Source organism: Aplidium turbinatum, chromosome 1 (genome assembly GCF_918807975.1).
Source record: "Aplidium turbinatum chromosome 1, kaAplTurb1.1, whole genome shotgun sequence".
Lineage (NCBI taxonomy): Eukaryota > Metazoa > Chordata > Ascidiacea > Aplousobranchia > Polyclinidae > Aplidium > Aplidium turbinatum.
Window position 1 is genome coordinate 46,861,123 of NC_137472.1, and position 22,971 is coordinate 46,884,093.

General features: G+C 36.6%; 1 protein-coding gene and 1 pseudogene across 1 annotated transcript; both read right to left on the minus strand.

Annotated features, from left to right (window-relative positions):
• Positions 1 to 2,724: 2,724 nt before the first annotated feature.
• On the minus strand, positions 2,725 to 4,123 carry LOC145766415 (protein FAM200A-like; annotated as a pseudogene).
• A 468-nt stretch (positions 4,124 to 4,591) lies between these two features.
• Positions 4,592 to 9,423, minus strand: LOC145766423 (uncharacterized). The gene is made up of 7 exons (XM_082578134.1): positions 9,384 to 9,423; positions 8,200 to 8,309; positions 7,547 to 7,663; positions 7,023 to 7,194; positions 6,294 to 6,452; positions 5,872 to 5,949; positions 4,592 to 5,276 (listed from the first exon to the last, which is right to left on the minus strand). Exons 1-7 carry the CDS (start codon positions 9,421 to 9,423, stop codon positions 5,191 to 5,193), a joined length of 762 nt encoding a protein of 253 aa, XP_082434260.1. The 3' UTR covers positions 4,592 to 5,190.
• Positions 9,424 to 22,971: the final 13,548 nt, after the last annotated feature.

Sequence of the window (22,971 nt, forward strand, 5' to 3'; positions counted from 1 at the left end):
GTTTTGGAAGGACTAACTTTCTTTCTGAAGCAAAAGAATTTCTTGGATTTCCCAAACTTGAGATCTGTAAATATATCATAACCACTTCTATCAACAGCACCACGCAAAAGGCTCAATGGCCTAGTAGTTTGAGTGCCGACCTCTGCGTCGGTAGACGTGAGTTTGATTTCCCCTCGGGTCATATCAAAGACTTTTAAAAACGGTAAAAAACCTCATTTCTTCTTGGCACTCAGCAGAGGAGTTGATTTAGGGTAGACTACTTCTCGGTCGTCGTTCGCAACCGCTCAACATTCTGGCTACAGTATCGTGAGAAAAACCACCAGCTCTCTGCGGCTGAGAAAATTGCGTTCGAACAGCAAGGAGAAACCCTTCAAAAATTCGACAGTTGATTGCGATTCAAAACGTCTTTAACCGTTAGTTCAGGAAAAGAGCCCAAAGCTCAACAAACAAACAGCAGTATGCATGAAATTGTTTCGTTTGTAAAACGAAGATGTCGAGTAGTAGGCTAGATGAAAAGTAGCAAAGGCTAACCACAGACAGTTTTGAAGGTTGCAGTTGTATGTAAATTTGGTGTCTTTTAGTTTGCTTTTGCCATTAGGCCTATGTACAGTAAATAGTATAGGGTGTTTAAAAAGTTTGACATCATTGTACAGTCTTGCAACTTTGCCAATTATCGTTTATACGATCTCAAATTTTAACAGTAGGCTATCTGCAGATACGACATAAAATTTTATCTTTTCATTGTAAGGCGTTATCTTTTCAGGCGTTTATGTTTTCGTTATGTAAAAATTCCATACAATAGCGTAAAAAAACATTTTTTGTACTAGAGTATGCTAGAACACAGTCAAATAAGACTGTGCAGCGTGTATTTGCGCAACAATTTAGAAGAAAAGGGCCGGATCCTTTTATTCTGCACAAGCAACCTTTTTGTTCGAACTTTTATGCCATGTCCAAATCTGCTTTCCATCTTGTATTTCATAGAGAGCATGCCATTGAATAAAAATCTGATTGCAAGCCTCAAATATGTCAATCAAGAAATAAACCGTCTCTGCTAGACGGTTTCGTACTTTCGTTTACAAAGTCATTACACGTAAAGTTTCCTGCAACGAACTTTATTTTCAAGCCAGGAGACCTACATGGCCGCTGTGATAGCCTATAGAAAGCACTAAACAGCTCGGTGCAATTGGCTTCATTGAAGCTGCACCCTTGCTGGACCGCAGTGGACCATATATGTAGCTGACCGAGTGTGTGTGCTTGGCCTTAGCGTGACTATGGCCCACTTAAACAATTTGGCAGGTGACTGATTTTTGCCTTCAGTTTGGAATTGAACCAATTCCCAAGTCCAACGACACCGTATCTATGATAGCCTAATACTCTACCTCTTGTGAAGTAACATTTTCTTTTTTGCTACATACAGCGGTCTCTTTGCAGTCAAATTTGATAAACGCAAAAACAAGGAATTAATCTTAACCTTGCAAATATATATAATTCGCTTCGACTATTTATAGAGATGGGAAAACGAGCATGTGTTGTCAGCTAAGATGATAAGGACATGATGATCTTCGTATAACATAAGATCATATTAACATAATAAAATCATTGTTTATTCAATCAATAATAACTAAATATATTTGCAGCTTTTCTTAAAAAGTTTATTTCCGCAAATTTTCATGCAAATACTGTACGTTGTACCTGTGAAGTATTTGTCACGATGGCTACTGTATTTTGCAGCAGAAAGGTTGCAAGTTGCATACACCCAGTGCAACTACAAATCCCTTAATAATTGTTAAGTGAAATAAGAATTGGGTGCAGGCTGCATTGAGCAAAACTAGTTAAACATCAATATGAACAAACATCCAACTGACTCCACGTCCAATGTAAACGAGATGTTGCATAAGCGGAACAGCTGGACCTTCTCATGAAATCAACAAAAGTTGGGGAGTTAAAAGATTATTAGTATGTCCTAATGAGGTTTTTAACAATGTGGGATATTGTGTATTTTTTAAGTGTTGGATATTTTCGATTTCATTCCACATTCCTATTTGCTAGAGCTAAAACGAAAATTTGTGTTAAACAGTTATTTTTTTAAATGGCTGATAGCGACAAAAACCACTAAATACAACTTTAATAAGCTTTCTTGTGCTTGTCCAAAAAAATTTTGTCAAACATTTTTCACACACAATATCTTTCGAATTCCATGATCACGCATAACGTGATATAAATGAATCAAAAAAAATATAGCACACTAAATTACTGAACTCAATTTATGCATAGAGCTTTCGTCTCACGTGTGTGGTGGCATGGCTTCACCAGTGTTCAAACTTTTTTTATTGAAATAAATCCATTCGAATTCATTCTATTAGAATAAGAAAATATACTGTTCATGCCATGTATGGCAATACTTTCATATTGAATTGATTAATTTAGGGCAGTGGTTCCCAAACTTTTTTACTCCGTGGCCTAAATTTTGATTTAAAAAAAGTTCGTGGCCCACCCAAAATATTTTATACACTTGTATATGGGCGAGCACTGTAGGCTCTAGCAATTTTCTAAGTGGCGACGCTGTGCCTGATTTGACTGGCCCGAGGATCGAAGCCCAGACCTCCAGCACAGATAGCGATGTTTCTTACCACTACGCTAATCGGCCAAGTTCTACTACCTAATTACTGTACTATATGACATGTAACACAAAAACAAACAAAATAGCTTTTTGCAATTTATTTTTTAATGGGAAGGGTGCTCTTGCGCTTTAGCAACAAGCTTAGAAATTCTTGGCTCAGTTGTCGAAAGAGCACAGCGAATGTCATGTTCAACTTCAAGGCGGTTGCGTTGCTTGGACTTCATACATACTAGCGCTGAAAAGGCAGATTCACATAACCATGTAGAAGTGAAAGGCAATAACTGTTTAAGTACGGTTTTGCTTATTTCTGGATATGATGATGCCATGCTTAGCCAGAATTCCGTGAGTGGCAAAGTTTCGAATAGATCTCGGCAACTGGAGTCGTTTTTCAATTCAATCAATTGGTCTTGTAATTCATCTTCCACATTTTCAGGGGAAAGTCGAAACGGATTTCTTGCAAGTGATAGGTCATCAGCACTAACTTCAGGAAAATATGACTTGAATTCGCTTTCCAGCTCTTTCAGATGTTGAACAATATTGGTCTTTAGTTCATCGTTTAACTCGTAAATATCAGACAGGTTATTAAACCAGGCAAAATTGCCGTTTTGAGCTTTTCGTCTCCAGTTTGCCAATTTTTCAACAAACGCATTGATCAAGTCCATGTTCTGAATAATGTTTTTTTCTTTTCCTTGCATTTTCAGGTTAAGGGTGTTTAAAGAATGAAAAATATCTACCAAGTATGCCAAACAAGCAATAAATTTTACATTGGTAAAGTGAAATGCTAACTCAGGTTTTACATCAGTTAAATAGATTTCCAACTCATCGCGGAGCTCAAACACTCTGCATAAAACGTTCCCTTTAGAGAGCCACCGAACTTTTGTGTAAAACAAAAGGTTTTTATTATCAGATTCCATGTCTTCACAAAGTTTTCTGAATAGACGAGTGTGCAAAGCGCTGCTCTTCACAAAATTTACTATTTTAATAGTAACGTTAAGCACACCTTGGAGACCACTTGGTAAAGTTTTAGAAGCCAGAGCTTCCCGGTGAATGAAGCAATGAGTAAACATAACGCCAGTAGCCTTTCTTTGCACAAGTGCCTTAAATCCACTTTTGGAACCAAGCATCGCAGGTGCACCGTCAGTGCACACGCCACACAGATTGTCCCAGGATATTCCGTTTTCATTAAAAAAATGGTTGACTTTTTTCCATTACATCTGATGCTTTTGTGCTGGTGTTCAAAGCACAGCAGAAGAGTAATTCTTCCTTTACAGAGGTGTCAACTGCATAGCGAACGAAAACCATAAGTTGAGAAACTGAAGATACATCGACAGACTCATCCAGCTGGATGGCGAATAGACCAAAAGCAGATTTATTTATTTCAGTTATTACTTGTTTCTTAATGTCTTCTGACATTGCTGCAATTCGTCTCTTTACTGTGTTATTGGATAAAGGAATAGCTTTGAGACTTTTCTCATGTTTATCACCCAGGACAATTCTCGTCATGGCCAGTGCAGACGGTTTAACAACAGTTTCAGCGATATTATGAGCTTTTTTCTGCTTAGCTATAATTTGGCTAACAACGAAAGATGCTTCTGTAAGTTTCTGATCAGTTTGTTGAAAGTTTCCAGTTTTGTCAAGTCGTTGACGTTTACAGCTAGATTCTAGTCGTTTAAAATACTCAATGCTCTTATTCTTCAACTCAGGATGATTTTTTTCCAGGTGATTTCTCAATTTACTCGGTCTCAATGACTCATTGCTTAAGACGCGGTAGCATAGTACGCACAGTCCCTTTTCGACTCCATGATCATTTAACGAAGTAAATCCAAATTTAACGTAACTATCATCATACTTTCTCTTGTTTGCCATTGAATAATTTAGTATTTAGTAATTTAGTTTAGCATGTCTCGATTTGCAAATTTTTATTCAATCTCTTCTTCGCTCTGCACCTCACAGCTATCAGTCCACGACATAAAGAACGCTTGTTTTTAAGTACGATTTCTGGCACATGCAAGCTTAAAAACTCATTGTTACGTAACAATTCCTCCCCGTGGCAGACAGTTTTAAGAATGGCAGTTAAAATTTTTCGGTAAAAAATCTAGAAATTGTTAACAATACAGGAACAGTATAAGTTCAATTACAAATAACTCTGTGGCTCACTGAAACCGTCTTCGTGGCCCACTAGTGGGCCATGGCCCACAGTTTGGGAACCACTGATTTAGGGTAATAGTTTCTTTTATTTTAGCCTCCTTCTTGCTTTTGTCATAAACGTTTTAATACATAACAACGAGAAAATCTTCACGATATAAATTTCATGTAGGAATGGTAAATCACACTTAGTGACAAAATATTCTTTAGGATTAACAATATTTTGCGATGACAAAGTGGGTTAACCAAATGCGATAAACAACAATCACATGTAAAACGTCTAAATAAAACAGTTTACGCCAACTTTCATCATTGAATCGGTTGTAGAAAACATGAGTATCGTGGTAATCAAAATGACGAGATCACAATAGTCTACATTCATCGATGCTTTTCTCCTGGGCGATTCAGTCTGGTGAAGCAGCATCTCATCCAGTCACCAGACAAAGCAATATACATAGAACTGTTGCGAACCATACACCAGCAGTACAACTGTTTTGATGCGTTGATATACCTAAACGTAAATATCTCAAAACAGCTACTGTCACAAGTATGTGAAATAACTATAGATACGTTAATGGAACAAGTAGGATAACCAAGTTTAACAACGAATTGTAATTAAAATTGCATAGCAAACAAAGGGAAAGACTAAATACTTAAGGCTTAGAAATTTTTCCAAGCAGATTAGAAACTTTTAAAAGAGTTTTTTTTCATATCTAGGCTTATTCCCGGTAGTTGAAGATGTGGATTAACTTAAGTGGACCGTAGATGAAAAGTTATGGAAGCATATCTTCGTGTCCATCTTCAGGTATGCTTTTAAGTGTACTGCCAAAAACATAGCAACATGCTCTTGTACGTGTTGAACTGATGTCCTTTGGGGGCTGAGCCAGAGCTCTTACTACTAGGGTATGCAACCGACAAGAGAAAGTTCATATTACCGAAGCAAATGACTTTGTGCAAAACTTTTGTTTCAAAATAGCTAAGTGGCGATTATATTTCAATCAATCGTATACAATAATACCAAGTTGTTGGTGGATCTATTGACACACCTAGTACTTACATTAACTTTCAAGATTAGTTTTTATGCATTGATTATTATTCTACCTTACCTGATGCTTTGGTGAAAGTTGAAAATGAGACTGTAGCAGAGCGAGGTAACCTATTTTGTGTTCCGCGAGATGACGTTGCTGAGCAAAAATTAAAATCAGAAATAATGAAAGTGATAACAAATTCACCAAAAACAAGAAAAACGAACTACTAATTTTTTTATTCTAAACATTCTGTAGACTGCAATAGGTTGCTTTACCACAAAAATTGCCTCATCTCAACAATTTCGAAACGAGCATAAAACAAAATGGAACAGTTTTCTTTTGTCTTGTAAAGTTTGAAATAGGTTAATTCTCAGCATTAATACGGTGTTCAGCAGGATTCAAAGATGTTGTAGTTTTGTTTCATGAAATTTATCTGGTAAGCACAAAAATGGTCTTCAAAAAAAACTTTCATAATTTACTGTTCTTGCAGTTCATCTTACATCCACTCGGTGAGTTTTCTCGTGTGAAGGCTTTTACTGGTATCGATTTTGACAAAGTCATACGTGACGATAGTATCGTTGATAAAATAATATCTTCTAGCTTGGTGGTATTGTTGGTCTCTGTCGGAATGACGTGAGTAATTGATGAACCAGTCAAATCTGTAAAGACATCGACTACATAACTGGTAAATGCAACAAAGTTTGGTTATTGACGATCTGTATTTGTTTCTAATGAGTACGTAACCTATAATGAATACTGGTTATTATTAAGACAGAAAATATCTGAAAAATATTTGCTGATTACCTCACAAAGTCCTTTAGAGTAAAGTTATTTGCTGATTGAGTCACTTAAAACATGAATTGACTGAAAGAATGTGACACATAAATAAATAATTCAACGTCATTAAAAGCAAGTGGGCATATCTAAAAAAATTGATCAAATGGCCAGACGGTTTTCTCTGGAAATTTAAATTTCCTGTGGTGAAGAATAATACACATCAATTTAATGTAACACTATGCATTTTGAAGGTACGGTAGCCTGCTTTCACAATGCGCATAGTTAAAAATTAAAATAATAGTTGTCGTTTACTGCTACCATTATTTTTTCTAAATTATTTGCAATAAACAATGAGCATTACTTTTGGATAGTACAACAACAAAAGCTTTAAGTTTTATTTCAACAGTTTCCAAAAACGACTTAATCAGCATTAGTGTACTTTAGCACACCACCTTTGCTGCATTGCAAATCACTGATGGGAGCCTCTTCTATTTTCCAGTGCTGATATACGTTCACTCCTGGCTTGAATCTCTGAGGACTTTTACTGGCCCTGCACTGATAAATTCCTTCGTCATCAGGCTGGAGATCTTTCACTACGAGGGTGCTTCGAACAACGACAAATTCCTGTGCAAAGTGATAATTTTATAAAGAATTGGCAGGGCTGATGGCAGGGCTGAAGCTACGCAAATGAGCCCAAATAACATCAAAATATATGTTAAGAAAAAACATTTAAAAAAAACATTGCTTATGTAAAAGCGTTTGAGTTACATAGTTGAAAGTTCTGGCTTTAAATACAAGTCGTAGATTTACAAATTTACCTAAATGTTGAAAAGAATTAAATACTTCGAATTTTAACACTCGATATTTTTACGAAATTTTCTCCATAAAACTAATAATTTTTTTGCTTTTTAGCAGACATTTTGCTCTTGTGTCTGGTACTTTCACATCTTCATTTTATCTACAGTTTATAAACTACCTCAACATGTATGGAAATTCTTCCTTCTCTCTCCAGCTCAATTATCTTTTCAGAAGATGTCGTAACGGATCCTGGACTTCGCCACCACCATTCTACGTCAGGAGGAGTTTGCTTATCCTGAAATATAGAGCGTATGGTGATTGTATTTTGGTAGAATTAGGTTTGAATAAAGATTTACAACAACTTTATTACTACTATACATTGACCATGTTTTTTTTTTATAACATTATTAAACAATGTTTCTGCTGTGATCCAAAGCTATCTTTTTTTTTTAATAAAACTTGCAAAATTCGCTTTGGATGTAAACTTTTTATATACCGCATTATATAAGATTGCTTGACTGTAACCTTATAAAATATAAATAAGTAATCAAGGTAAGTAAAAATTATCAGTGTAGCTTAAACAAAAAGTGGGGTAGAGCTCTTGTTGGGTGCATTACGTTTGTATGTTGAGTTGAGCCTAACAGGTAGTTGACATTACATCATAAGCGATGTTTCTTTACTGCTCGAAAGAAGACCTAAAAGTTTCTTGTGCTATGCACTTACTTGCAGAAAACACAAGTGACTCAATAAATATACAAACATCATCAGTGACCAGACGTTAAATCAATGTAAAAAACGATTGACTACATTAGTTGTCTGAGTAACTCTTACCTTTGTATTGCTACGCGCTTTTGCCACGCACGTCATTTTGACTTCTTCGCCACAAGCTGTTCCAATGACGTCATTAGGACGTTGCATAATGTCGCTTCCGTGTCGTCGACCTGGATATTGACAAGAATAAAGAAGACCTTGAGCGTAATATCGCCATGTATTTACATATTTAACACTTGTAGAACACGAAATAGGAATTCGGGACAAAAATTACTTTGCAGGACTTTTTTATATTGTGTTATATTTTGTAATGTATGTTGTCTTCAGCTACCAATATTTAAGTTCTGGGTTAGGGTTAAATGTGAGGGTTAGGGTTAAATGTAGTGTTGTTGCTGAGTTGTGTCTGTTTATGGCTTGAAAAAGTTACCTCTCTACCCATACTGTAATATTTAAGTTTCCTACTACCATGCAACTGCACGCACTTTCTTTACTTTATTAATTAACAAAATTAACGTGTGCTAAGTTTCACTTTTAATTGTGAGATGGTTATATTGCATTTACGTAAGTTATAGGCTAGAAGCTTTAAAAAATTAATGTAAACATAAAAACCTGCATGTAAGACTTTTTTAGCAATAGCTGCAACGTTCATTTGATGAATGCGATAGTTAAAACAGAAACATACAAGAGTTTCGCGTGCGAAATGTCAGTGAAGCAACAAAAACAATTTTGATGTTTCTGCTTTTACTTTCGCATTTATCAGATAAACGTTGAAACCACTGTTAAAAAGGATAATATTCCTGATGGAAACCCAAACTTTTCAATATTCATACTGCAAGACAACTACTGTGGTTTGTTACACCTAAATAAAAACATCTTTTAATTCATTTACCGCACCTATTTACACACAATCGAGCAAGTACAATAGAAAAATATTATTTTCACTGTTTCCACTTTTAATCACTTACAATGTTTGCCCTTTGCTTGAAAATGATCTCTTATTTAGGCTACTGTAAAAGGTTTGTTTTTGCATTTCTTTTGATTAACTTTTGTGGTCTTGAATTTAATGAAAAATTGCATCAATATTGCGAATTTTTGTAAAAAGTTGAGTAAAATGTTTCCTTCTCTGAAAATGTAACAGATGCTTTGATTTTGAGCCTAGCACGACAAATCGATGTTAACATTTATCAAGGATTTTTAACGTATATTAGTTTTTTGTTCTAAAAGTTGGTCACATATACATTTACCAGCTTTCTCTTGCAACCTGATGACGTTAAAAAGAGTCATAGTTTCAGTAATGATTCTGGAAAAACATTTTCTGGGGCAACAAAGCGCAGACGATTGTGATTTGCTGAATGCAAAATAAATATTGCTTCCTTTCCGAATTTGTTTTTAAGGAGACCACGGCCTACTAGAACACGGCCAAATATGTTGCTATTTGAGGAAATTTCTAAGAGTCTGAATTGTTACAATTATAGCTATGACAAACCTGTGAACTTCCTATTTCCAGAAGTAAGTAAAATAAGCATTATTTGTACCTAGACATATGTTTGGCTTGTTTAACCGGAGATTAGGTATGTATGTTAAGCACAACCTATGCAATAACAATGTAAAATATTTAAGATTTTCCAACTGCAACCTGGAGGTAGTATCGTTTGGTGTGTCGCTTTTGGTGAAATTGCATGTTCCATTCAAAATATGAAGGATTTTTTGTGATTTCTATGTTGTAAGCGGTTCATTTGATGTGCTAATTTAAATTTTAGTTCGTTTTGTTTTCCACCAAGTTTAATTTTGCAAGTAAAATGTGGCTATTGGCAAAAAATCCTGCTATACAAAGAACCTAACGACTGTATGATGAGACTAGTTGGAAAATTTTACATATTTTACATTATTATTGCATAAGTTGTGCTTAACATACATATCTAATCTCTGGAAAAACAAGCCAAAAATATGTCTAGATGCAAATATTGCTCATTTTACTTACTTTGGAAATGGGAAGATGATAGGTTTGTCATAGCTATGATTGCAACAATTCAGACTCTTAGAAATTTCCTCAAATAGCAACATATTTGGCCGTGTTCTAGTAGGCCGTGAGGAGACAAATGAGCAAGTGCTCCCTGGATCGCTACTGAAAATCTGTTGTATTTAGGCCTACAGCATGGCGTAAGCCTTCTCAATATTTTGTTATTGAAACAGAAACATGTGTGCAAATTTTTTGATAAAGGCCTACATATGTCTTTGCATGTATCAGAAACAAATGATTTTCATTTGCTTATATTTTTGCAATATTGTCATTGCACTGAATTTCAAATTGGTGTCCAGTTCTTTAATTTGAAATTATTGTATGTTCCCAAATGCTTAACGGCATTGAGCATTCTTCCAATTCTAGATTGCTTCTAAATTGTGTGCAATATACTAAATCAGTCGATGATGTTGAATGAATGTCAGATCAACATGGAAACTGAAAAATCGTTTTGGTGAGATAGATCTTACAGCAGTGATTAAACTTGTTTGTGTATTTAAGTTTTAACCCAGTCAAAAATGTTGCAATTTTTACATCATTTCAAAGCCTTGTGGAATGACCAGCTTTGCGTTCTCCACTTCCTTTTGATTTGATTGATTTGATCTTTATCCTTGGACTGGGGTCTGGGAAAGCTTTTTGGAGAGCTTAATCCTGCAGTTTCGCATACGTATAAAGGCTTCGGACCACAGACGCAGGCCTGGTCACCGAGATTAACAGGGTGAAGTTTCCGCATGTTGTTGAAGTATTATTTTCCGGTGAATTTTTTCATCCATAAGGTGTCGCTGAATGGTAAGCAGTCCTGAAAATGCGTTGCTCAAGCGCACATCCCGAGAGCCGAACCAGCGCTGCTTGATCTTGAGTCAAACGCAGAACTTCTGAGCTACCGTAGCTTTCCATAAATATGTAGCCAAAAGCAACATGGCCAACATCAATTGTACGGTACCCAAGTTGCTTAAAATTGCAAAGTCAAGTAGGCTACACTGTTTATTTCGGTTTCGTAGGCCTATCCAACTGCTGGTAGATCTACATCTACAGCCTACTTCAGATGGCTAACAAACCTAAATGTAATTGCTTTACGTAGATTTGTCGTTTTTAAATGAAACGTAAACCACAAAAACGATTTTCAATTTCCTCTTGAAGTGGTTTGTGCTTACATAATTGATGACTTGCATAGCCTGCTTTGCACTATACGTTATACATATCGCATTTTCCTTGGGATTACTGTAGGTTACACTGTAGTTGCTAAGCTATATTCTCTTCATAACCATACACGTTTAAATGCTGCTTTTTACAGTAGTTAGGCTACAATTTCCTCTTCTTCGTTCTACCGTAGCCTACGCCAAGTGATCATTAAAGTCTTGATAAACTATAGGGGTAGGTCAAGTTATTTTAATTCAACAACGCATTGTCTTCAATGCAAATGCAAGTTTCTTGAGCAATGAGTGTACCACAGACTATAATATAGAGCAATGGTTCTCAACCTTGTTTTTTCCGGAGGCCCCTTTGATTACTGTCAAAGCAGTTCAAGTAGGCTATGACTGACTATAGGCTACAAACTTACTATTTATACATAATTAGTAGTAAGCTCTGCAGTGTAAAACCATTAGCCAACACACACAAACGTTGACCTGGAAACATGTTTTTCTTTCATTGAATTCCTGATTTCAGTTTAAAACTTAACCGTTATGTACAAGTAAATGTAGGCTTCGTTAGCATCTACAAATAAATAAACAAATGAACAAAAACTTACCATATAAAACGGAACACGAACATACTAATATAAATAATAAAATATTTGGATAATTCATTTTCACATATACCTACAGTACAACTGCATAAAGCTAAGTAGTAACTTTTTTCACAAAATGGTTTAGCCTAACCGATAACACAACGTATCTCTAGCCTACACTACAGCCCAACAACCTATGAAACACTAACGTTGGTCGCAGCAAAGGATGAAATCAGCACTTCTGCTTCGGCACCCGCCGAGACTGAATAAATGCGATTCGGAAATATATGTTAGCGTAAAAATTTTTACTTTCATGCTTGAATCTAGCTAGACTCTATCTTGTTTTTGTAGCTAGCCATGGCCACCTGGAGATGTGGCCTGATTTGTCACATTTTGCAGATTTTGATTACAGCTACTGCTAGTGCTTGACTGACATTTTTTGAGATGTTTTTACTTTTTGCGGTTTCCTAATGACATAAAACTTTTTTGTTGCAATGGGGAAGCAGTAGCAAATAAGAAAAAGTAAGTTGAAAAACACAAAATGAGACTGTTATTGGAAAATTAACAGTCTGATTAAAATCTTCGAAATCAAATTTTCTTTGTTTTTCAACATGTGAAGATGTTAAAACCTATTGTGTCATCTGGGGAAAAGAATAGAGAAAGCGTAAAAATCTAAATTTTAGAAAAATTTATTTAAACGTTTGCCCAAAGTTAGAAAAACCTGGAAATTTCTGCAAAATGTGACAAATCAGGCCGTATCTTTAGGTGGCCATGAGCTAGCCTAAGAATATAAGATACTAAGAGGGCTATCATAGCCTAAATATTAATTTAATTAGCACTTAATTTATGCTATTCGGTTACCAGTTAGGTTACTAGGCCGACTGTATTTACTTTTAAAAAAGTTTCTCAGACTCGAAGATCCTCATTAGATTAATTCATGAAATGAAATAGGATTGTCACAAGCTAAATAGGTGGAAAAAGTATTTCGCTTTGTGTTGAGCGGATGCTTCAAAGAAGGTTGAACCATAGACTGTAGGCTATAGTCTATTGGAAACATGATGAACAACCATGATTCATAAATTTCCAAAGACCTCATTTGTCACACTAGGCTAAAATCTTGAAAAATTAAGATGTTTTGCAATTTCTCAATGTGGAATTCTTCTTCTCAAAGTTTCTTCTGACTTCTCACAGTAGGTCTACCTTAGAATCTTACGTAAAGATTTTTAATTGAGCAGTTGCTCAGTTGTTATAGATTATTTGTGGGAAATTTTATCCTCGGACTGAGAAAGCAAGCTTCATTGAAAGCTTAGGCCTAAGTCTAGAAGTTTAGCATAGCCTACTTATAGAGGCTTTGAACCACTCACGCAGGCCCGACCTGGATTGAGTTAGGCCGTAAGCGTTAGCGTAAACAAAAAGTCTACGCCACAAGTCTACGGCGTAGAATTTGCGGCGTATACGTACATCTCTGGATCTCCATCAATATTGGAACTGGTAAATTCAATGCACAACATTTTTCATTAGGCTGTCATTTCTTACTACACATGTGTGCTTCTCTTTGTTTTGGTTTTTGCTGTTTGTTTTTTGGGGTTTGTGGCCTTGCTAACTACAGACATAGCAACGGACATAGCTACATGAGTTACTATTCAGGCACGTTTTAAACCTTAAAAGTTTGGTTTTACAAAATAACCTGGCAACCTGCTGCTTTGCGATCTTTTTTTTTGGCAACAGATTCTCCATCATCCATGGGAACGACTAGAACATCACACAACTAAGGCGAAAGGGAAAATTGAAAAAAGAAAACTAATCGGGAAAAAATGATGGTTTGCGAAAATGAGAGAATTGAAAGTAGTTACTTTTAGCTCCAAAAAAACATTTTCGCAAACCATTATTTTTTCCCGATTAGTTTTCTTTTTTCAATTTTCTCTTTCGCCTTAATTGTGTGATGTTCTAGTTGTTACCATCATCCATGCTCATTTCTCGAATTTGGCCTTTTTTAAAATCTGTTGGCCTTAAAAATTATACATTTGGCCTTTTTCTAGATTTGGCTTTAAATTTGGCCTTTTTCAAATTTATTCTTCAAAATGCATAATAATCAATATTTCTCATATATTGTAACCTTACCAGATGAAAACCATATTCACCATTGTTCAAGACATGTTCTACACTTGTTTGATACTCGTAATGTGACGCTGGCGCCGAGTCAGCAGACTGCATCCACTTCTAAGCCACCCAGTGGTGCCAGATCTCTCCATTGTAGCGGATTTAAACTCATCCGCTACAGATCTTTTGTACTTGTTATTTTTCGGGCTAATTTCAGAAATATTTTTGCTACAATTTATCAAAATCCGCTACAAGTCATAAGATATCAGGAAATATGAATATTATAGACATTACTTTGATAGAAACAGGTAAATATCCATTTGGCTATTTTTATCTAATATTTTCCTTGTTTGGCTTTTTATTAAAGTTTGCCCCGATAGCTCAGTTGGTTAGCGCGTCACTTCGTGAACGAAGAATCTTCAAGATCAAGCGGCGCCGATTCGACTCTTGGGGTGTGCGCTTGAGCAACGCATTTTAAGGACTGCTCTGCATTCAGCGGTACCTAGGGGAAGGGAAGGTAATTTGATACGGAAGGTAATTTGATACACCCCCCCTACAGAAATGTACAAAAAATATTAGTCAAAAACATTGTCATTAGGTGGAAGATCTGTGAAAATAATGCCTACAAAAATTGCACCATGCAGCTAACTCGTGCTTTTATGGCATAAAATTGTAAAAGTGTGTTTTTTGAGTATTTTTGTAAAATTTTTAACTCATGATTATTTTCGTCTGGAAAATTAAAGAAAAGTTCCTGAAAGATGAAACCTAACTCATTTGACAGTTCATTGATAAGGCTTCAAGGGCATGTCACGTTTTTTCTGCAATGTGCATCCAAGCATACAAAAATCAGAATTTTATAAATTTTTTTGAAAAAGGTAAATTGATACATGTAGAGAAGGTAAATTGATACAGTATATTAAATTCTTTTTGTGACTGTAATAAATGCTGTTATAGATCTAGTTGATTTAAATAAGTTATTCTTCATTAACAAGACCTGCTACTTTGGGAAACAACTATTATATGGGCTTTCGTAGGTCTACACGCTATATGCTTTCAAAAAATGAGAAAAGCGCGAAGCACCCCCCTTGAATAAGAACTCCAGCCAATGATCCTTCCCATGTCCATTCCGCTGCAGAAGCTTCGCCGCACACATAGGCCTCAATAGTCATCCTTGCACCCAAGCACGCCAACCACATTTTAAATTTTCATTTATTGCTTTGCTGTCAAAGGGGATTTCTGTATTAGTTTTACTGTATCAAATTACCTTCCGGGTGTATCAATTTACCTTCCGTGGAAGGTAAATTGATACATTTGAGTGACGTTTTTAAAATTTCAATTAAAAAAAAAGTAACAAAAATAGAAAAGTGAAAATGTTTTTAAAAAGTGTGTAAGGGATCAGACTTTCATTTCAGCTTAAAATCAATAGTTTGTGTCGCGTAATTTTCAGTTAACAGGCAAAAATATTAAAAGTGTATCAAATTACCTTCCCTTCCCCATGGATGGAATAATTCCCCAGCAACAACACTTCAACAATCGGAAATTTAACTCTGTCAATCTCGGTAACCGACCCTGCGTCAAAAGCTTCTACAAGTATGCGAAACTACCAGAAATAACCTGTCAAAGCTTTGTCAGTCCGAGGATAAAGATTCAAAACCAAAAACCAAACTTTTTGTATTATTTTGGCTTTAAGACCTTTTCATAGTCTGGCATCTCTACTTCTAAATGCTGATATTCAACAAGAACAAATCCAAGCTCGAATTCTGGCACATTGAAACACGACTTACAATGCTTATTTTATCTTGTTTGAGTTTGGATTATTTTTGGCCTTTTTTCTACCTATTTGGCTTCAATTTGGCCTTTTTTTTGGTGAGTTTGGCCTTTTTTTCAAATTTCAGTCTGGCAACCCTGAATTGCTCGGATGCTCCAGCGTTCAGCTTAATTTAGCCAATATGCTTGTGTCAACAGAGCAAAGTTGATTAAACTGAGATATATCCCATGAGAACTTTTAACTTTTTTTTGGAATTTGCGGTTTACTTGTTGACAGATCTATCTTTTGATGGGCGTATGATATACTTTGTGTAATATCAGCACCATCCCTGTTCAGTGATCAGCACAGGAATATCTAATAGGAAGGCTCTCAGTGATTGTCTCATTTTCACGACACTGCCAGGGCGGTAGTTTGTACTTTGTAGCGCGTTAAACATGCAGTTCTTTTTAGATTGCAGGAAGTTTTGCAGCGCAGCTTGTACAGTCAGCTAAAGAAAACAGTTTGCAAATGTTATGTAGAGCATGTTTAAAGAATAGCCTACTTGTTTATAAAGACAGTTAAAAATTTACCAGTAAGCTGTTTTTCTTAACAAAAGCTTTGCAGTAGGCTCGATGTAAAGCAAGTATACCTACGGGGGAGTTGGTTTACAAGCTTATACATATAGGCTGTCATTCAATACTACATGTGTGCTTCTCTGTTTTTGTTTTATTCTTTGGTGTTTGTTTTTTTTGGGTTTTGTGGCCGTGCTAACTACTGATATATAGCCTACTAAATAATTTTTCATTCAGGCACGTTTTAAACCTTTCAAGGTTTCGCCATCTTTTCCCGTTCGTTAACGTGCTGGTAGGTTTATATCGATTTTTGTAGTTAGTATCGTTTTCGTCCCGGACGCGTTAATGACGAAAAATAAAATGATTGATGATTGATTGAAGCTCCCCCCTTGGTTAAAAAGGCGACACGTCACGGAGGAGGTATCCACAAAAAAAATAGTAGAAAAGTGGGGTGAAATCAGTCAATCATGACGATAAAAAGCATGCAAGTGTCCGCCTTTAGTAAATTAGTTGTGATTTGCTTGTTTCTGCTTCAATTTTTACAATTGAACCAGCCCTGCAAAGCAGAAGATCTCACCTATGTAAAGCAATGTAACACAGGCCCGAAAAACACCACATATCTCCTTAGAAAAGAGTTAAACTTGACCAAGTTTAACTATTTATCCGAAGAATAACTTGACCGAGTTTAACTATACTAAAAATTTCTTCAAAGATACCAGCATTTAATAAACGCTAATTTAAAGAACATATCTCTGTCTATTTTAAGCAAAAGTTTAACTATTTATCCGAAGCTTGATAGCTTTTTCACAAAGCGAGCAACCGGGCTTCAAACACAAGCAAATAGCGCCCGATGACTCGTTGCATTTCCGAATCGAAGCAAGTATACAAGTCTCCCCCGGTCTGCGATCATTATATGGCTTTATTAAATTAGTTGTAAGTTGCTTGTTTCTGCTTTGATTTTTACAATTGAACCATTGCTGGAAAGCAGAAGCTATCGTCTACCAAAATAAAGCTAAGCCAGACCCTAAAAGTTAAAAATATTTCCTAGGTAAAAAGTTGAACTTGACCGACTTTAACTATTTATACGAAAAATACCTTCAAAGATGCCAGCATTTAATCAACGCTAATTTAAAGAACATATCTCTGTCTATTTACAAGCAAAAGTTGAGGTTGATAGCTTTTTCACAAAGCGAGCAACCGGGCTTCAAACACAAGCAAATAGCGCCCGATGACTCGTTGCATTTCCGAATCGAAGCAAGTATACAAGTCTCCCTCGGTCTGCAATCATTATTCTGTCTTTATTAAATTAGTTGTAAGTTGCTTGTTTCTGCTTCGATTTTAACAATTGAACCATTGCTGGAAAGCAGAAGCTATTGTTTATCCAAATGAAGGTGAGCCAGACTCTAAAAGTAAAAAATATTTCTTAGGTAAAGAGTTGAACTTGACCGACTTTAACCATTTATCCCACAACTATTTTTAAAGATACCAGCATTTAATCAACGCTAATCTAAAGAACATATCTCTGTTTATTTACATGCAAAAGTTGAGGTTGATAGCTTTTTCACAAAGCGAGCAACCGGGCTTCAAACACAAGAAAATAGCGCCCGATGACTCGTTGCATTTCCGAATCGAAGCAAGTATATACAAGTCTCCCCCGGTCTGCGATCATTATATGTCTTTATTAAATTAGTTGTAAGTTGCTAAGTTACAGTTTTGCCGCTGATTGCGAGTCGATAATGGTAGGCTATGTGGCATAACATGTAAGCAACCTTTCTTTTTGTCTCCGACAGACCGACACGTTCACGAATGAAAAAGCGAATAATCTGACTAAAGTGGCTTCATTTGTATTACTTTATTATAATTAGGGAATGTTTCATATCCTGGGTGCCACGGCGAGATCGCGCCACATTAGAAGCCGATATTTTGCGTCGCATCGCTCCGGGGACGGAAATCCATTCTGATGAATGGAGGGCGTACAGCAATTTATCAAGTGAGTGCATGATGTAGCCTAGCTATTTCAATTTATGACCAAAATTGTGTAAAGAAGCAATTCAACAAAAGAGCATAGCCTAACACGTTGCAGATATAAGAATGAATTGGTAGAAAAATCCAGGGCCGTGGAGTCGGAGTCGGCGGTTATAAACTGAGGAGTCGGAGTGGTTCATATCTCGCCAGACTCCACAGCCCTGGAAGAAACCACTAAGGGTACCGGTAACTATATTCCTCGTACTTTACTTTTGAGATGATTGATTTCGCTTTCGTTTTTTTCAGATCTTGGGTTCATCCATAGGGCCGTAAACCACAGTCTGGAGTATGTTTCAGCCACAGGTGTTCACACGAACCACGTAGAAAACCTGTGGCTGAACTGTAAGCGAAAATTCAAACGCATGAATGGAACTAAAAGGGAGGTGATCCCAGGATACTTAGATGAGTTCATATGGCGGCGCCAGTGGACCCGCTATCAATATTTCCCACAAATCTTACGAGCGATCGCGGAAGCCTATCCACTTGTTTAGCGCGAAACTTTGTATACGATGTAGCAGTCCAAAAGTTACTGCGTGCCAGTTGTGACAAGGGTTGCCAATATGTCATTTAAATTTTATTTCATTTTGTTTTGAAAAACAATTAAATTTTTAACCTCTCAAAAGGTCAGAATAACAATTATAAGTATTTTGTAATATTAACTAAAAATCTTGCATTAGTTTGAGTGCAACGAATAGACCGATCCATCGCCTAGCAACGTTGAGCCAATCAGAGCGCATGAGAGCAAGCTATCTTCGCTTGCCAACTATGTAGCATTTGTTCTGTGCAGTTTCTGTCACATTTATGCTGTTTTCGTGGTGGTAAATAAGAGATTTAGTTATGGCACTTGCAATTTTGATGACAAATATCCAGAGAAATTCAAAGATATCACTTTCATTTGCTTTCCTAAACCAAAAATAAGATTGGAAGACTGTTTATGTTGGATCAAAGCATGTGGTCGGCTTCATGTAGGCTACAGCCAGTGGCGTACGCAGGATTTTCTCAAGGGAGGGGCCATTGAGAGTAGCGTAGCCAGGAATTTTGAAAGGGGGGTTTTGACGACCGGCGGGCGAAGCCCGACGGCGCTTTCGCTCAAGACGACACCCAGCGGCGGGAGTCTGGGGGGCCTCTCCCAGAAAATTTTGAAAAATTACTTTGAATTTGGTGCATTTTGAGAGCATTTTCAACAAAAATGTGGGTATGAATATTCCTGTAAAATGGTGCTGTCAGGTGGCATAGCAAAAGGATAAGATCATGTTTTCTTCGGCATTTTTCGGAAATAAAGCTAAGTCTCTATGTTTTCTTGTTGTTAATTCCTGGCTGAGATGTTTGGTATTGGCAAAACTCGCTCTTTTAATGCAGTTTTGTTTAAAATTAGGCTATTTTTTTTTAGACTGAAAGCATCATTCCCAAGCATAAAGAGACTGAAAGCATCATTCTCAATATCGTGACGTCACACGCGTGCCAAGTGGGGTTGTACCCCCCCCCCCCCCTTGGCTATGCCACTGGCCATTGATATCCCAGACGTCTTCATGATATCCCAGTATGGTTTTAGTTTAGACTATATCCATTTCTCTCTCACTGATCACTGCAATAGGCTTACAGAACACTATGCTACATTGGCATACCTGGAGTGGGGTAGGTGGATTGGGCCATGTATTTCGTATTGGCTTAGTCTATAAAACAACATTGTTACAGTAATTGCTTTGACAGAGCAATGCAAAACATATTAAATGCCTTAATCTACGTCGTTAACTACTAAAACATTTTTAAGGGGGGGGGGGCATGGCCCAATGGCCCCCCTCTGCGTACGCCACTGGCTACAGCTAAACGTGTCAAGAATTAAACTTCATTCATACGTTTGTTCAAAGGTAGGTGGTAACTATACTATCTAGAATCTGAAATTGTTTGCGATCTTATCAAAACAGAAACCGTCTTACAATGCTGCATTGCATCAATTGCCTAAACAATCTATTAGCTCTGCTGGGGAGTAGGCCTACTGATAAACTGATTTTAATGTTTATTTGTGGTGGTGGTTTTGCAATGTATTAAAATACAATAAATACATGAAGTGTTACCAATTTTAGCATTTTGTGGATGGAAAACCTTCTGACATTCATCCAGACCCAATTCCAGCTGATGGAATCAGAGCACAGCATACCATCCAGGCTATGTAACTTCTTCTATAAAAATATGATCAGCTATTAAAAACATTGATAACACTGCATGGCTATGGCTCTAATAACCCAGTTAAATCGTGTCTTACAAAGCACTATTTGCAGCAGGTTTCCGGTTTTAAGTTTTTTAAGACATCTCAAATAGGTATTTGCTGTCAAACCTGCAAGTACCGCAGAAGAAAATTCTACTTCTACTAAGAAATCACAGCATAAATGTGACAGAAACTGCATAAAATCAATGCTGCATAGTTGGCAAGCGAAGATAGCTTGCTCTCATGCGCTCTGATTGGCTGAACGTTGCTAGGCGATGGATCGGTCTATTGAGTGCAACAACTTTGTTAAAACAATTTTCGTTTTTGTATCGTTTGCAAAAACGCCGGGCAAGTGGGTGTGCTTTTTCGAAATTTGTTTGGGAAAGTGCAGCGAAGTATAGCAGCTGCATCATATAAGGTTGTTCTCTGTTTTCTTGGCGAGATAACATGTAATGTAAGGTTATTTTTTATGCTTGATGCAATATTGTCGCAAACCTATACGAAATGTGTTTCATGATGGTCTCTGCCTGTTCTTGTATTTATTGTTGGATTCTATTTTGTATCCTTCCATTTTGCGTGCTTGTTTTATTTCACTGTGTTGTTTTCTTACACCTTTTTTTACAATATACAAATCATTTCACTTTGAAATTTACGTTTAATTCCGAAATCGAAGCTACGTGCGGCACTTCAATATAGCCTACACCAAGATTATGATTAAATGACCTCTGGCTTAGGCTATGCCAGATGACAAAGATTTGGTTTAAGAGGACGGAAATGCAAGAGAGGCTATAATTGTGTTCAGATGAACCCAGTGGATGGAATAGTAGCCTACGCAGGTAAAGTCTTCAATGACGAGCAGAAACTTCACTTCGTATGTGGATCAAACCCGGGGATGGAGGAAAAAGCTATCAACCTCAACTTTTGCTTGTAAATAGACAGAGATATGTTCTTTAGATTGTGCTAGATTGTGCTTTCCAGCAATGGTTCAATTGTAAAAATCGAAGCAGAAACGACAGAGATATGTTCTTGATTAAATGCTGGTATCTTTAGAAGTACATTTATCCTATTCTTCGGATAAATAGTTAAACTTGGTCAAGTTTAACTTTTTTCTAAGGAGATATGTGGTGTTTTTCGGGCCTGTGTTACATTGCTTTGCATAGGTGAGATCTTCTGCTTTGCAGGGCTGGTTCAATTGAAGCAGAAACAAGCAAATCACAACTAATTTACTGAATGCGGACACTTAAATGTTTTTTATCGTCATGATTGACTGATTTCACCCCACTTTTCTACTATTTTTTTGGTGGATACCTCCTCCGTGACGTTTCGCCTTTTTAACCAAGAGGGGAGCTTGTAAACCAGCTCCCCTACGGGTACTTGAATTAACTAGTAACCATGATAACAAAATTTCTTATACTATTATCGGTGCCAATGTCAGATGTAATTAAAGCCTTTGTGTCCCCTTTAGATATACTTGTATCAGCAGTGTAAATAGAAGTTTGTACTAGGGAGTAGGCTATGGGTTGTTGGTGTGGGTTAACATTAAGTTATATTTACAGCACTAGTGTTGCCTGATGAGGAATTCTACCCTAGTTTGAGAAAATGTTGAAGACAAAAACTTGTGATTGGGGAAATTTTTGCAGTCCTGGTCAGAGAGCAGAAACCCTTGGCAACACCTACTATGAAACAATGCTTTTTGATCACAACAATAGCACTCATTGCCATAAATATAGTCGTAAGTTTAGCATCTGAAATGACATGGGGTTGCCGGTGCTCTTGCACAAGACGCCCTGTTGGTCAACCGGAAAAAATGATGACGTCACACATATTGGAATAGACTATTATGAAAGAGGAAGAGCGGGGTGGAAATGCACTGAAACACACCGGAAAGAAATTGTCTCCCATTTATTGATTTGTTGTTCAATTTCAACAAATTTGCTATCGTTGGAAAGCACAAGCATAGATCTAACCAACTAAGTTAATACCAAGTCCCAAAATACTACTAGCTCCATCTAGTGGTCACCTAAACTTGACCATCAAAACTTCAACCAAAACTTCACCAAAACTTCATTTTAAATCATAAACAATCTAAATCAAATCCAATTAAAAGAACATGTTACTGTGTATTGAAGTATTAACTTTCATTTTTATATCTTATTTAATATGCGAGCAATCGTTGTTCGAAGACAGCCCCCCAACGAAGCTTTTGCCCAATCACGATAATTAATTGTCTCCCATTTATTCATTTCTTGCTCAATTTCAACAGATTTGCTATCGTTGAAAAGCAGAAGCATAGATCTAACTAACTAAGTTAATACCAAGTCCCAAAATACTTCTAGCTTCATCTAGTGGCCACCTAAACTTGACCAAATTCAAACCATTATCAAAAGTTTATTTGCAATGATAAAAACATTTTAACGACAACCAATTAAAAGA